The 15,489-nt window shown below is 49.9% G+C and overlaps 1 protein-coding gene and 1 non-coding gene across 2 annotated transcripts in view; one reads left to right on the top strand and one right to left on the bottom strand.

Annotated features, from left to right (window-relative positions):
- Positions 1-15,489, bottom strand: part of ATP2C2 (ATPase secretory pathway Ca2+ transporting 2) — a 77,522-nt gene that overhangs the window by 36,750 nt on the left and 25,283 nt on the right. Inside the window, exons 2-6 of the mRNA XM_065899139.1 lie at positions 10,779-10,889; positions 9,276-9,392; positions 2,302-2,391; positions 1,007-1,042; positions 841-902 (exon numbers count right to left, since the gene is read on the bottom strand). Of these exons, the coding sequence (XP_065755211.1) occupies positions 841-902; positions 1,007-1,042; positions 2,302-2,391; positions 9,276-9,392; positions 10,779-10,889 (416 nt within the window). The remainder of the gene's footprint in view (positions 1-840; positions 903-1,006; positions 1,043-2,301; positions 2,392-9,275; positions 9,393-10,778; positions 10,890-15,489) is intronic.
- On the top strand, positions 12,712-12,784 carry TRNAW-CCA (transfer RNA tryptophan (anticodon CCA)). The gene has a single exon. It is a non-coding gene; the product is annotated as a tRNA-Trp (tRNA).

Genomic DNA, 15,489 nt, shown 5'->3' with positions numbered 1-15,489 from the left:
TGCCTCTGCGGCTCCCTTTACCCATGGCGGCAGCCCCTGAACATCCTCTACGCTGAGCTGTCCGAGACTGCAACCACTAGCCTGTGAGGCTATTTGAATTCAAGTTAAATAAAGTGAAGACTTCAGTTCCTCGGGTGAAGTCCTCAGCAGCCGTATGGGACTAGTGATGCCGTCCCAGGCAGCACACATGATAGAACATTCCAGAAAGTCCTATGGCACAGCACTGCACTAAGCAGACAGGCCCAGGAGGAATGGGGGGACATTTTCGTCTTTCTTTTTTCCTTTTTAAATGTCTCTGGGGAGGGCTGTGTGATAACCAAATGGCAAAGCAGGAATGTCCGGGCAGGAAAGAGGCTGGCGGGCAGCTGAGCAAATGACTGGAGTTCATTACTGAGTTGTCCACCCCCTTCAGCCAGAGTTCTGATGCCTCAGCTCCTTCAAGCCCCGCCTCTCAGCCTCTTCCGAGCCCCCCTTTGAGAATCCAGTGAAAATTCCGAATGCCTCCCTAGGAAAAATGCACACATTTTTGCACACTTCATCACAGGTTTTGTGGGCCACCCTCTCCCCAAAGCCACTCCCGTCACCCGTGGCCCCCAGGCTGGGCACCCTGATTAGACACCAGTGACAGAGTGGAGGCCCAGAGAGGTTGAACGACACACCCAAGGACATGTAGCAATCGGCTGGCGGGGCAGAGAGACCAGGTTTCCTAACCCCCAGTGAGACACGCTTCTCCCGTATCACATTACAAAGGATATAAATATTGCCAAACTTTTTGTCAAACTCACCAGCCCACCGGCTCCTCTGATGAACCAAAAAGTCCCAGGGGGGTCTCTGACTTACCAGTTACATTCGGGAGGCACCAGCTTGGTCAGCTCTTCCAGAGATTTCTCTGACCTGTACTCCTGGTAGGAAGCACGTGAAACGTGGTGTTTAAGAGGGAGGCTTCCACAGAGCTCCCATCAGCCCAGGTGACCCCGCCCAGGACTTCAGGACACACATTACACACCTGGATGAAGGCGACGGTGACCACCATTAGCACGGCCTAGGGGGCAAACGGGAGGGACGTTAACACCCAGCTGCCCAAGGAGCAGGCGAACAAGCCCAGGGGAGGCAAGGAGGGGGCATCGTCCTGCAAAATATTATTTCCTTTCTTCTTGCAACATAAGAACACTGCAGAAATTTAGAAAACAGACGAGCCAGAAAAGCACCTCCAATTCTGCCACCTAGAGGTTCACATCTGGGGGTTATCCTTCTAGATTTTTCAGCATAGATACACGTACAACACAGGATCATCTAGTGCAGAGGTAATCGTTTATATCTCAACAGCAGCTAATAAACATCAGTCCACATCAGAAGATGCGGACCCAGCCTCAGGCTTTCGAACAGAAGCATCGAATTCCACTGCACGGAAGAAGTCTGTTTTTGTATTTTAAAAGACGGCACTTGACAGATAGAAGGAAGCAGGAACGAAAGTCATCAGAATGTGTTCAGAGCCCCATTTAGAAGGTCACGTACTGTATGAGTCCATTTAGAGGAACTACCCAGAACAGGTAAATCCGTGGGGACAGAAAGCGATGGTGGTTTCAGGGGGCTGGTTGGGGGGGCGGGGGAGGAGAGCGTCTGTGTAACGGGTACGGGGTCTCTTTTAGGGTGACGAAAACATTTTGGAACTAGACAGAGGTGGTGGTGGCAAAACACTGTGAATGGAGTCAATGTCCCTGAACGATTCACTTTAAAACGGCTAATTTTTTAAATTTAAGAAACCATTTTTTTTTAAAAAGGTGCCCAACCGTTCTCTCTGTGTAATGATTGCGAACAATGATTCTTGTTTTGTTTCGTTTTTGTTTTTTTGGACGCACCACACAGGATGTGGGATCTTAGTTCCCTGACCAGGGATCGAACCCACGTCCCCTGCAGTGGAAGCACAGAGTCTTAACCAGTGGACCGCCGGGGAAGTCCCCAAGCAATTATTCTTTGTACTGCGCACACAGCCAGGATCCGGCAATTTCACCCTGGAGTCACAGGGGAGGAGTTCATTACAACATTATTCCTGACGGCAAAGAACCAGAAGCCACCAGCGTAACCGCCAAGAGAGCGACGGCCAAGGAACCAGGACGCCCTATTTGGGGGTAGAGAAGGATGTGGATTTCCTGTCCTTTCTTTCTGTTGTGTTTTCTTTTTCTAAAAAAATCAACAGCCAAACTCTTTTTTCCTTGCATAACAAAGACAAGCACAGACTCAGCAAGCCCCTTGGCAGCCGGGTCTGGGATCGGGGCACTGCCCCCCACGGGGTACACTCACCATGGCGATGCTGATGGCATCCTCGTACTCCTTCGTGAGGACGCTCACCAAGGCAGAGGCCAGAAGCAGTAGGATCAGGGGGTTCTTAAACTGAAAAATGAACACAGGGCAGGGGGATCTTTTCTAGGCTCACAGAGATCAGAGACTGGGCTTTCTCCCGTGTAGCAGCGTCAGCTCTTCACTCACAGCCTGCTTCCAGGCCAACCCTACAGTGATCCGCGGGCTAGGAGACAAGGACCACCGCCACCCGGTGGTTCTCCACCACCTGAAGACCCACCACTGCAGTTTCACTGACGTCGACTTCCCGGGGTCATCCTGACACTGTCCCTGTCAAGACGCCAGCCCCGGCCCTGTCTTTGAGTTCTTGGCTTGCTTTGCCACATCTCCACGATGCTCCAGGTCAGAATCTTCCCCTCTGGTGGGATGCCAGCCCTGGCCCAGCATGGCCAAGGGGTCCCCTCTCACCACACCAGTCCTGCAATCCTGTGTGTCCCCATCACAACGACCCACTCTTGTAACTGCCTCTGGGAGCTCCAGAGATGTCCCGCCTGAGAAAAACGTGTTCCAGAAACTTCCCAAAGGAGTTTTACTTTATGATTTTATGTACAGTGGTCTTCTCTTATCAGTGGTTTTGCTTTCCACAGTCTCAGTGACCTGCGGTCAACTGTGATCCAAAGCTATTAAGTGGAAAATTCCAGAAATAAATAATTCGTAAGTTTAAAATTCTGTGCCATTCTGCGTAGCATAATGAAGTCTGTGCTATCCCATTCCATCCTGCCTGGGATCCCCAACCAAACACATCCCCTGCTCCTGGCATCCAACCACTGACACCCTCGTGGCTCAATGATCCAGGATGACATGAAGCAGATAAGCTTCCTTCTATGTCACAATGCCTGTGTCACTCCCGTCACTTCAGCTCTTCACGTAGGCATTGTACCGTCTCACATCATCACAAGAAACAGAAAGGTGAGTACAGTACAATGAGATATTTTGAGAGAGAGACAGAGAGATTAATTCACATGGCTTTGATTATAGTATATTGTCATAATGGTTCTATTTTATTAGTACTGCCGTTAACCTCTTACTGTGCCTAATTTATTAATTAACTGTATCATAGATATGTGTGTACAGGAAAAAACATAGTATATATAGGGTTTGGTACTATCAACTGTTTCAGGCATCCTTTGGGGTCTTGGCATGTACCCTCCACAGGTAAGGGGGGACTACTATATCTGTCTCATTTCACACATACATTTCAATGGTTACAGCCAAGTGAAAGGAAGCATAAACACAAACATGTAAAAACAGGATCGGAGAGAGTAGACCAAAGATCAGGATCAGGGTGGGAGTCAAAATATCAATAAGCAAATCATGGTTGTGTAAATTGGGGCTGTACCTTTGGCTCTGAGCTTCCCAGCAGCAAAGGCAAAAAGGGAAATGTGAGCAGATGTGTGATTCGTACTGCTGACGGAAAGAAGCACATCCGCATGATGCCAGTGTGGTACATGAAGGGATTTACTGCCTCTTACCCCAGAACTGCTGTGCTTTAACTCCTCTGAATGAGGGACAGGGCACTTTGCGGTCAGCTCACAGGCCACCCGGTGTTAGCCACTGCATCTATTGTGAATCCTCAAGACTGGGCAACTCGAATGTATTTCACCTTCTTAGCTACAATTTTTCTGCGACTGTATCAAATTATTTGTCTCTATTCTCTGCTAGAATGTAATCTTCCTAAGCACACAGGCCATACCCATCCTGGGGTCCCCAATCCCTCCAGGACCCAGAAGGGGATCTGAGCATATGGGGAGGCAGGCAAGAGCTCAGGAATCTGATAGAATTCCAACTGTCTCCACCATGAGCTCACTGACAGACCTCGAGCGAGCCTCTGACTTCTCCAGTCTCTCTTGGCTGATGGGCGGACTAAAGGGCATAAGGAGGGTATGACCTGCCCAGTGGGTGGCACACAGTAGGTGCTCAGTACACGGGAGCCAGAAGGACCAAGACTGATTACAAAAGGCACTGGATAAACACTGGTCAAAGGGAGGAATCGTGGCTGCCTGAGCTCCAGAAAACGGTCCCTCTTATCAGGGCTCTTGATCCAATAGCTGGCCCTCAGGGAACCTTTCCCATCGATCCTTGCCAGGGCTGGGCTGGGCTGGGGTAGGGGGGGTCATCACACCTTCAGAGAGAACCACACCTCAAAGCCAGCTTGCCTGGGAGCCCCGGTGCTCCGGTCTGAGACACACTGGTGGGAGTCAACCCCGGGAGACCCGCGAAAGAGCTTCCCACAAAAACTTGAAACCTGCATCAAAGTTTCTGAGATGGATCTTATTCAATTAGCTACAGGCTTCTTCCCAAGAGTAATGTCTTCAACATGTAAACAAACTATCCATCCATTTTACGGATCTTATAAGCCATTCCATGGGCATGAGTCCACAGATTAGGAAAAGGGATTACATTTAAAGGGCACTAACAAATCAACTGTGAAGAGGTGCCTTTGAGGCACATGGGGAAAACCAGCTCTGAACCAGGCACTGAATGATGTGAAAGAAGCGCTCATGGTCTTAGTGGGATAATAGTATTGTTGTTATGGTTTAAAAAAACAACAACAAAAAAGACAGTCTTCCCTGGCGGTCCAGTGGTTGGGACTCTGAGCTTCCACTGCAGGGGGCATGGGTTCAATCCCTGGTCGGGGAACTAGGGTCCTGCGTGCCGCACAGGGCAGCCAAAAATAAATGAATGAATGAATAAATAAATAAATAAGAGAGAGACAGAGAAAGAACAATGTCTTCCAGGGCAGAGATACACACCAAAGTACAGATGGTAAAATGATTCAGTATCTAGAATTTGCTTTAAAATGCTGAGGAGAAAAAAGGGGGATAAAAAATGGGGCAAAACAGGTTGACAATTAGTAAAGCTAGATGGTGGATACATGGGGTTTATTATCTTATTCTCCCTCCTAATGTATATTTTTGAAATTTTCCCTAATAAAAGGTTTTGGTCAGAGAAGTTCCAGTTTTGGTCCTGAGAGCACCTGGAAGCACCGGAGATGGGGGTAAGGGGATTGGGGGCAGTTTGCAGAGGGAAAGGGCTGCCGAGAGTCCTTGGGCTAGACTCACAGCTGCCCAGCAGAGCTCACAGCCACGGCCAAACAGCACCACCCCAGAGAGGGACACACCCTTTCCTTGGAAGTCCAGGGAGGATGAAGGGCCAGATACAAGGGCAAGCCAGCTAACAGTATATTGGTGTCCTGGGGATGTGGTGATAAATGACAACCTGGGGGCTTAAAACAAGACACTTATTCTCTCACAGTTCTGGAGGCCGGAAGTCCAGAATCAAGGTGTCGGCAGGGCCGTGCTCTCTCTGGAGGCCCCAGGGTCTCCTAGGGGAGGAACCTTTCCTGACTATTCCAGTTCCTGGTATTGCCGGCACTCCTTGGCTTGTAGACACATCACTCCACCTCTGCTGTCACAGGGCCTTCTCCCCTCTGTGTGTGTCTGAGTCTCTTCTAAGGACACCAGTCACTGGATAGGGGCCCACCCTAACCCAGTATGACCTCACCCTCACTAACCACATCTGCAGAGACCTTATTTCCAAAAAAGACCATATTCTGAGGTTCCAGGTAGATGTGAATTTTGAGGGGATGCTATTCAACCTTGCACAGGGAAGGAGAACCCCTCAGTTCAGTGGAGTTAAGAATAAGATTTTATTTCAAACCCGAGCCCATCACAGACTTCCCACCCGGTTGGACAGAAGTGAGGGGGGAGGGGGCACAAACACGCCCTGAACACCTGTCATGCACCTGCATTCTCCAGGCCACCTTCTGAGGCCGGGTTACCCCACATGCACCAGGCCTCTCCTCAGGGCCTTTGCACGTCCCCCTCCTGCAGCATCCTTCATCCAGACCCTACCACGGCTCCTCTCCTCACTTCACTGGGTCTCTGCTCAGACATCGCCCCCTCCAGACACCAGTCAGATGCCTCTGCTAACCACCCGGCTCCCCACTGGCACGTCCTCACTCCTGTCTTGACTCATCTCCTCAGGCCACGCCCATTGGCTGCTGTATCACTCACCGAGTGCCTGTTTCCCTGAAACCAGAAACTTGGTTTAGGCCACTGCTCTGTGCACAGTGCCTCGACCTGGCCAGGAGCACAAAAGGCGTTTATCTAGAATGAATGAACAAACAACCAACGCCCATCGTTAGGTGGGGGAATGGGAGGCTTGGTGGGGTTGGAGCTCCTGACCCCGGTCACCCAGCACGGTGCGGATCAGCAGTGGGTCTGCACTGCCCCAGCGGCGCGTCCTCCTGGCCAGGTCACTGCTGTGCCGCCGCCTGGATCACTGCCCTCACCTCTCCCGGCCCTGGCTGGCAGCTCCCTCCCTCCCTGCAGGCTGTACCCAGTGAAGACTCAGAGTCCCGGCCAGGATGCTCTGAGAGCTGGGACCAGGTGCTGGCCTCACCCTGAACTCTAATTCCAAGCCCATAACCTCACCCCCTCCCCCTGAGGCTGGACCTGAGCAACCCTCCAGACTGACACTGATACCATCGGCCTCCCTCCCTCCTTCCCCTCCAGGAGACCATCACCTGCCCTCTCCCACGCAAGCCAGGTAAGTCACCGTGAGACACGGCACACAAGTGTCAGATCCAGTGGGAAGATCCCACCACGTGCCACTAGGGCTGCCCTGGCCACAGATAACCAGACTCTTCTGGCTCTTGGGGCCCCTTCTAAGCCCACAAGTAAAGGGGGACAGGCAGAAAGCGGTCTGTTGAAACCTTACTGTGCGGTGAAATGGTGGTACACGGGAGACGTTCATCACAATGAATAGTAACAACCGCAACAACCAGCATTTCCTGAGCACCTCGTCCAGGCCACGCCCTGTGCTCAGTGCTTTACCTGCATGTTTCGTAGGCTCCTCCCAACCCCATGACACAGGTACTGGTAAGTAGTCCTGCTTGATAAATGACCAACCTGAGGCTCTGAAAGAAACTGAATTGCCAAGGATTGAATGAGATCAGGCAACTCCAAAAGCTGTGCTCTTAACAGCTACGCTCAAATCAAACGAGGGCTAACTGGCAGACACTGGGACGTGCGGCAAGCTTTACTGGGCACTTAATACGGGCTAGCCCTCTTCTTTTGTAAAACTCAGAACAGGAGGTACTTATTAGGCCTATTTTCTAGATGGGGACAATTGAGGCTCAAGGAGGATTAACAGTCACGAGGCTGAAGCGGGATCTGAACCCCGCTGACTCTCATCTACCTTTGCTTCATGACTCCAGGACAGGGATCTTGGGTCACGCTAAGGTAGAATTCCTAATGGTGAGTCTCCTGAGACAGAGAAGCAGGGCTGCCCCGTGAAGTGGTTGAGTTCCCTGTCGCTGCAGGGGACAGACAGGGGAATCACAGCATCTGGCATGTAGCAGATGCTCAATGAACAAAAAGAATTAATAAGTGAGAGCACACGGACTTCCTGTGCCCATCAAGGGCGGGTAAACATGGCCATTGGGAGCTTCCTTCCAATCCCGCGAGGATTCCCTGAGATGGATTCCTGAACTGATGAGGTTAATAAGAATAAGCACGTTTCCTGCTCTTAGAAACTGAAGAGATTGCATTCCTGGAAAGGTCCTGGCTGGAGGACAGCCCTTGGCGTGAGGTAGAGGCCAGGTGAGCAGGTCCTAGTGGAAGGGGCAGCCAGGGCAGAACTGACCAAGGCCCCGCTCCAGAAGGGAGAATGTCCCTCACAGCCTGCATGTCTGCCCCCTTCCCTGAACTTCACCTTCCAGGAGCCTCTGCTGCCTCTTCCCAACACTGGGATTCCAGGAAGTTTCTGGGTTGCCCAGAACCACCTGCATACCTAGAAGCCTATTTTGGGGCCAAAATGCGTCAATGAATGACATCCCTAGGGCACTGAGAACCAACCGATGAGCGGGGCGGGGACTGGAGGAGAAAGGAAGGTGAGGATGCTGCAAGGAGGGGCTGTGATTGGTCCCTGAACTGACCAATCGAGAAAGCCCTAAATGTGAGCCAGGGGAAGGCAGCTGAAGCCGGGCAGCCCTGAGTTAGGCTGAGAGGGAGGTGTCAGGGCTGGGAGAGGGTGCAAAAGGCCAGAGGGGACACTGAGGCATGGCTTCACGTTCCCATGGCTTCATGGGAAGTTCTGCCTGTTAAGTGGAGCTTTCAGAGCTGGTACTGGGGGGGTGGTGGTGGGGGGTTGATTTCTAGACGGGAATTTGCAGCCGTGTCTATTTCCATTTTTTCCCCCCTTCCCAATGGCTTCCAGGCATGTGACTCATGCACCACGCATGCAGAACCCATGGCAGAGGTTAAGGGGGCTGGGGCTCTGGAACCAGATGCCTGGCTTCACTTCCCAGCAGTGCCACTAACTACCGCGTGACTCTGGGCCCTGGCTGCCAGATAAACTACAGGTCACCCAGTTAAATGTGAATTTCAGATAAACAAGGAACTTTTTTTTTTTTTTTTTTTTTTTAAGTATAAGTAGGTTCCATGCAACATCTGGGACATAGATTAAAAAAAGAACAGTTTTTTCATTCAAATGTTAACAGGGCATCCTGTAACTTTATTGGCTAAATCTGGCAACCCTACACAGCCTCGGGAACTATTTCAACTTCTCTGTACTTCACCCTTCTCATCTCGAAGTGGGGATTAGGAAGAAGATGAAGTTGATGCTAGCTTACTCACTCAGTCAGCATGTGCCCGGTACATGGTAAACCCTCCACGAACGGAACAACTACTATTCATGGCCATGGCTGCTGGGGTAGTTAGTGATCCCTCCTGCCGGCTAAGAGCAGCCTGAATGGGGAGAGCCTTGTTTAACTTTGTAGTACAATTGCTCCACACCCTGGGACTTGTCCACGGACACCCTCAATCCATACTTAAACAATGAATGTCCGTCCCCCACCCCTACCCGCCAAGGCTTACACGAGTTCATTCACGGAACGACACCTACAGTCCTACCTGATCGAGATATTTCTTCCACACGGGTTCTGTGTTACCAGCGACAAACTCATTCCAGCCATGGACCAGCCGGCGCTGTGTCACCGAGAACTCTGACAGCCCGTTCTGTAGATCCACCTGGAGGGAGAAGGATGGGCCGGTAAGGATGAAGGAGCCCAAGTGACAGGATTCCCACTCTGGAAGGCAGCTGCTTCCATGATGATCAAGGAAAATGGGCTGTCCACAGAGGAGGGGGCACCAGTTCAAAGACACCGAGCAAAGAGGGGCAGAGAGAGGAGGAAACCCAGAGTCCAATTCTTTGTCAGTTAGGCCGCACTCTGCCCTCCAGATACTGCAGAAAAGACAGCCTTGGGCCTACATTTCAAGGAGTGCAACTGTAGTATGGACACCTGGAGATGCAGGAACACTTACGTTTCATCTTTAGAAAAATGGGCGAGCCTGGGAATGTAAAATGGTGCAGCTGCCGTAGGAAACGTTGTGGAAGTACCTCAAAAAATTAAAAACAGGGCTTCCCTGGTGGCGCAGTGGTTGAGAGTCCGCCTGCCGATGCAGGGGACGCGGGTTCGTGCCCCGGTCCGGGAAGATCCCACATGCCACAGAGCGGTTGGGCCTATGAGCCATGGCCGCTGAGCCTGCACGTCCGGAGCCTGTGCTCCGCAACGGGAGAGGCCACAACAGTGAGAGGCCCGCGTACCGCAAAACAAAACAAAAAAAAATTAAAAATAGAACCATCATATAATCCAGCAATTCCATTTCTGGGTGTGTATACCCAGAGAACTGGAAGCCCATCTCAGAGAGATATTTGTCCACCCATGTTCATAGCAGCATAACATACAAGAGCCAGAGGTGGAAGCAACCCAGTGTCCACCAATGCACGAATGGATAAGCAAAATGTGGTGAGGACACACACACACACACACACACACACACCATGTGTGCTCAGTTATCTAAGTAAAGATAATTAAAAACATAAAGCAAGCAAAGTCCTTCAGCCTCAGAGGGCAGCCTCATGGAACGGAAATGGTTTTTTGGTTTGGGTTTTGTCTTGTACTGGCCAGGAATTCAAATTCGCTGGAGAAACTGCTGAGATCTGTTTTCGGTCACTGGAAACACCATGGATTAGAAAAGATGAAGGGTGTGCACAGCACATGGTGAAGAGTTTGAGCTTTGATGTCAGAACACCTGGACTCAACTCTGGCTGTGCTGCTGTGGAACCGTGTGGGTCCCCTGAGACATCCTCTGTCTTCCACCAACAGGTACACAGAGAGCTGGGAGGATCCTGGCTGCTAGGAAGGGCCTGGATGATCAGCGCCACTGCCATTAACGGGGCTGCCATTCCTGGTGGAAATCAGAATGGTTCGACAGCGATAGTATTTTCTAGCAGTGATGATAAAAATGTACTATAGCACAGAATTCTAAAGCCCCTTTCGGGACTCTGTATTGCTTTCTTCTTAATCTAAAAACCCTACCGCACCTGGCATCAGACACAAATTCAATTCTTACATAAAAGGCTTTGGCCAGATCCTCTCTGTGGCATTTGCTTGCTTCCTTGGCGGGCAGAGCGACCACCGTCTTCTCTTTCTCGATGGCTTTCAACTCATTTTGTCCATCAATCTGTGAAACAAAGCAGGGTTGCTATTAGGCACACAGGTTTTGTACTGATACGTCTTTTTACAGTATAACAGACAAAGAGAAAGTGTGCAGATCTTAACTGTACAGCTCGAATTTTCACAAACTGACCCATATAACCAGCCTCCAAATCAAGAAACAGACATTACCAGCCCCCAGGAGATTTGTCTTGCTGGGGTTTGAACTCTGTGTAAATGGTAACATGCGACACATATGCTTTTGACACAAGGTTATTAGTGAGATTCACGCCTGACGTGTGTAGTGATGGTTCGCTAATTTTCATGGCTGTGTAATATACCGCCAAATGACTATAGCACAATTTATTTATCTGTTCTACTGCTGCTGGATTGTTTCCAGTTGTTGGCTATTACAGATGCAAGCACCGGAACTCACAAAGCGGACGGAACAAGGCAACAATTCACAGGCTGAGAACCCTGGACCTTGAACGTCTGGGATTCTCAGTTAAGTTGGCCCCATACTACAGAGAGTGCCCCCTGATGGTGACTGGTGATATCACAGCCTGTTCTAGGAGTTGTCTGCAATAACCTAAGAAAAGGGGGGAACCCCGCCAAGGTATGGGTGTCTAGCAGGTCTGGGAAGAAGCCACCTGAAACACCTGAAGGGTGTGGGAGGACACAGTAACACAGAGGAGACCTCATAATTAGGAAAACGCTGAGTATTTTTGCAAAATTATTCCTAGTATTCTGACCCCTAGAACATGATAACCATCTTTTCCTTTTCCACCAGGTAGTCTGGCACTGGGAAGGAGGAAGGGGAGAGGCATTGGCTAACCTCTTCCTTCAGCTGGAACAGAGACGGTAAATTCCTCTGTTACTTCTTGCCATCCCCCACCCCCCGCCCCCATCTCCCAAACGCCTTGTTTGCTTAGAAATGCATTGCTAACCACACCCACTTCCGGGGGGGGGTGCTTCTCACCGTGCCAGGGACCAGGAAGCAACCAATGATTATTACACAGATCACTCGACAGACTCTCTCTTCTTAAGTCAAGCTTACTTTCTTCACTGTGCAAGATTCACTTCCCAGAGGAATGCACAGCACAGCCGAGACAGGATGTTTTTTCTGCTCTCAAGACCTGGTTCAGTCGTACCTAATCAAGTGCTCAATCCTAGATCACACTGCAGATGGACACAGTCCTGGGGTTACAGGACCTGCCTGCCTGGTGTTCTCCAGCTGACCATTTCTGTCTGGCATGACCACACCCAACTCACTTTTTATGCAGCATCTCAAGCGACCCTGAAGGTATAAATCTAGCCCCCTCCTCTACCTTCTGCTCTCTGTCTCTCTGTCTCTTTCTGTCTGTCTGTCTGTCTCTCTCACACACACATCATGCTGGAAACATCTGGATAGACTCCAGTTACAGGGCAGTACCCAACTGTCTCCAATATGGCTGCAGCAGACCCCACCTCACATCCACCCTCCATGCTCTCCTGGCCTTGGGTGGGGCAGCAGCATACTAGCTAAAACATCCACTGCCCACTGGAGGAGTCCTGTGTCCCCCAGGAGTGGACTGCTCCAGTGCCCCTGCAGAAGATGGCACACTTTCCCGACTGCCAAACCAAACTTTAAATCCAGGGTTCTCGACCAAGGGCAGTTTTGCCTCCTGGGGGACTTTGCCAGGGTCTGGAGACATGTTTGGTTGTCATGATGGGGGTCAGGGGTGCTACTGGCATCTAGTGGGTAGAGGTCACATGTGCTGCCACGCATCCTACAAGGAATGACCTGGAAAAGAAACGTCCATACAGCTGAGGGCGAGAAGACCTGCTTTAGAAATAGATGATGGGGGACTTCCCTGGTGGTCCAGTGGTTAAGACTCCACGCTCCCAATGCAGGGGGCCCGGGTTCGATCCCTGGCCAGGGAACTAGATCCCGCGTGCTGCAACTAAGAGCACACATACTGCAACTAAAAGATCCCGCACACGGCAACGAAGATCCCGTGTGCCTCAACTAAGACCCAGCACAGCCAAATAAATAAACATTTTAAACAATAAATATTTAATAAATAATAAATATTAAATAAAAACATTTTTTTGAAGAAAGAAATAGGTGGTGTTCCTGGCCTGATGTCTTCCCAGACCAGCTGGGTTACCCTGCTCTACCCTCTCGGCACCCTGGAGGTCTCCCTGACGGCACTTACACAACTTTCATTTGCAACATGACCAGCAAGCGATTATCACTCAGATGCCTCCATCTGCTCATGACGCAGCCCCTCCAGGAGGCGGGACCAGGGCCTGGTACCCAGGGGCTGCTCCGCGAGCGTTTGCCAGTCAGAGCGCAGGACACCGAGCCAAGTGCACGTGCACTTAGCGCCACGGTGTGGACGACTGGCTACGCACTCTCGGCCACAAGCCTCATTTCACCCTCATTGTCAGCACTGCCCAGGAGACAGTCCAGCTCCGCTGGCCAGCATGTCACCTCGGGCAAGTGTTGACCTCTCTGATCATAATTTCCTCATCTGCAAAATGGGGATGATGATGGCTAGCTACCTCGTCCCGCTTTTTTGGAATCAAGCAAGTGTGTGCCTGTACAGGGCTTGACACAGTCCAGACTCACCACGAACGCCGAGTAAATGCTGGCCTGGTACCTGTCTCAGGAACCAGGCCTCCGACACTTGGTTGGAATGACAATAACGGTGACATCACTCGGGTGGCTCAGCCACGTTCAGACAACTCAAGAGCAGGAAGACGCACAGAGTGACAGAAGGGGCACGGAGGTTGGAATCACACAGACCTGGGTTCAAATCCCTCTCTGTCACTGACCAGCCCTGTAACCAGGGAGGATCATCTGTCCCAGGTAGTTCTGAAGATTTAAGAAAACCCAACTCCGTAACTGTGCCTTGCACGTGGCAGGTGCATTCAGTAAATATTTCACAAACGACCAGCAGCCTAAAGAACCAGAGGGATTTAGGAGGTGTGGTAACCCCAGCACTGGAGGAGCTTCTCTCTGGGACTTTGTCTCTTTGGAGATGATATTCCCTGATGTTCTCTCAGAGGCCGAGGCTTCTACAAGTGGCTCTGGAAGATACATAAATATTTAAATCTGTGTGGTTTTGTTTTATTTTAAAATTTTTATTCATTTTTTGAATCTGTGTGCTTTTATTATTTTTTTTTAATTTATTTTATTTTTGGCTGGGCTGGGACTTCCTTGTTGTGTGCGGGCGCTGCCAACTTGCAGAGAGCGGGGGCTACTCTTCGTTGCGGTGCGCGGGCTTCTCATTGAGGTGGCTTCCCTTGTTGCAGAGCACGGGCTTCAGTAGTTGTGGTATGCGCAGGCTCAGCAGTTGTGGCACGTGGGCTCAGTAGTTGTGGCTCATGGGCTCTAGAGCGCAGGCTCAGTAGTTGTGGTGCACGGGCTTAGTTGCTCTGTGGCATGTGGGATCTTCCCGGACCAGGGCTTGAATCCATGTCCCCCGCAGTGGCAGGCGGATTCTTAACCACTGTGCCACCAGGGAAGTCCCAAATCTGTGTGTTTTTAATCAACACTGAAAGTACAGGCAGAAAAATTGTGAATTCTATTTTTTAAAAATCTTTGATTTGCATTTGATGCTAGGCTCAAATAATTACTCTATATTTCAATTTTAAAAAAAAGAGATCAGGAAACTTACAAAAGCCTCTTAGATAGCCTCATTCACCAGAGGGCAGACAGCAGAAGCAAGAACTACAATCCTGCAGCCTGTGGAGAAAAAACCACATTCACAGAAAGAGAGACAAGATGAAAAGGCAGAGGACTTTGTACCAGATGAAGGAACAAGATAAAACCCCAGAAAAACAACTAAATGAAGTGGAGATAGGCAACATTCCAGAAAAAGAATTCAGAATAATGATAGTGAAGATGATCCAGGACCTCGGAAAAAGAATGCAGGCAAAGATCGAGGAGTTGCAAGAGATGTTTAACAAAGACCTAGAAGAATTAAAGAACAAACAAACAGAGACGAACAATACGATAACTGAAATGAAAAATACACTAGAAGGAATCAATAGCAGAATAACTGAGGCAGAAGAATGGATAAGTGAACTGAAAGACAGGATGGTGGAGTTCACTGCTGCAGAACAAAGAAAAAAGAATGAAAAGAAATGAAGACAGCCTAAGAGACCTCTGGGACAACATTACATGCAACAACATTCGCATTATAGGGGTCCCAGAAGGAGAAGAGAGAGAGAAAGGACCAGAGAAAATATTTGAAGAGATTATAGTCGAAAACTTCCCTAACATGGGAAAGGCAATAGCCACCCAAGTCCAGGAAGCGCAGCGAGTCCCATACAGGATAAACCCAAGGAGAAACACGCCGAGACACATAGTAATCAAACTGGCAAAAATTAAAGACAAAGAAAAATTACCTGAAAGCAGCAAGGGAAAAATGACAAATAACATACAAAGGAACTCCCATAAGGTTAACAGCTGATTTCTCAGCAGAAACTCTACAAGCCAGAAGGGAGGGGCATGATATACTTAAAGTGATGAAAGGGAAGAACCTACAACCAAGATTACTCTACCCGGCAAGGATCTCATTCAGATTCGATGGAGAAATCCAAAAGCTTTAGAGACAAGCAAAAGCTAAGAGAATTCA

Source organism: Phocoena phocoena, chromosome 20 (assembly GCF_963924675.1).
Source record: "Phocoena phocoena chromosome 20, mPhoPho1.1, whole genome shotgun sequence".
NCBI lineage: Eukaryota > Metazoa > Chordata > Mammalia > Artiodactyla > Phocoenidae > Phocoena > Phocoena phocoena.
Note: the sequence above shows the minus strand (reverse complement) of the source record. Positions and strands in the feature narration are given on the sequence as shown.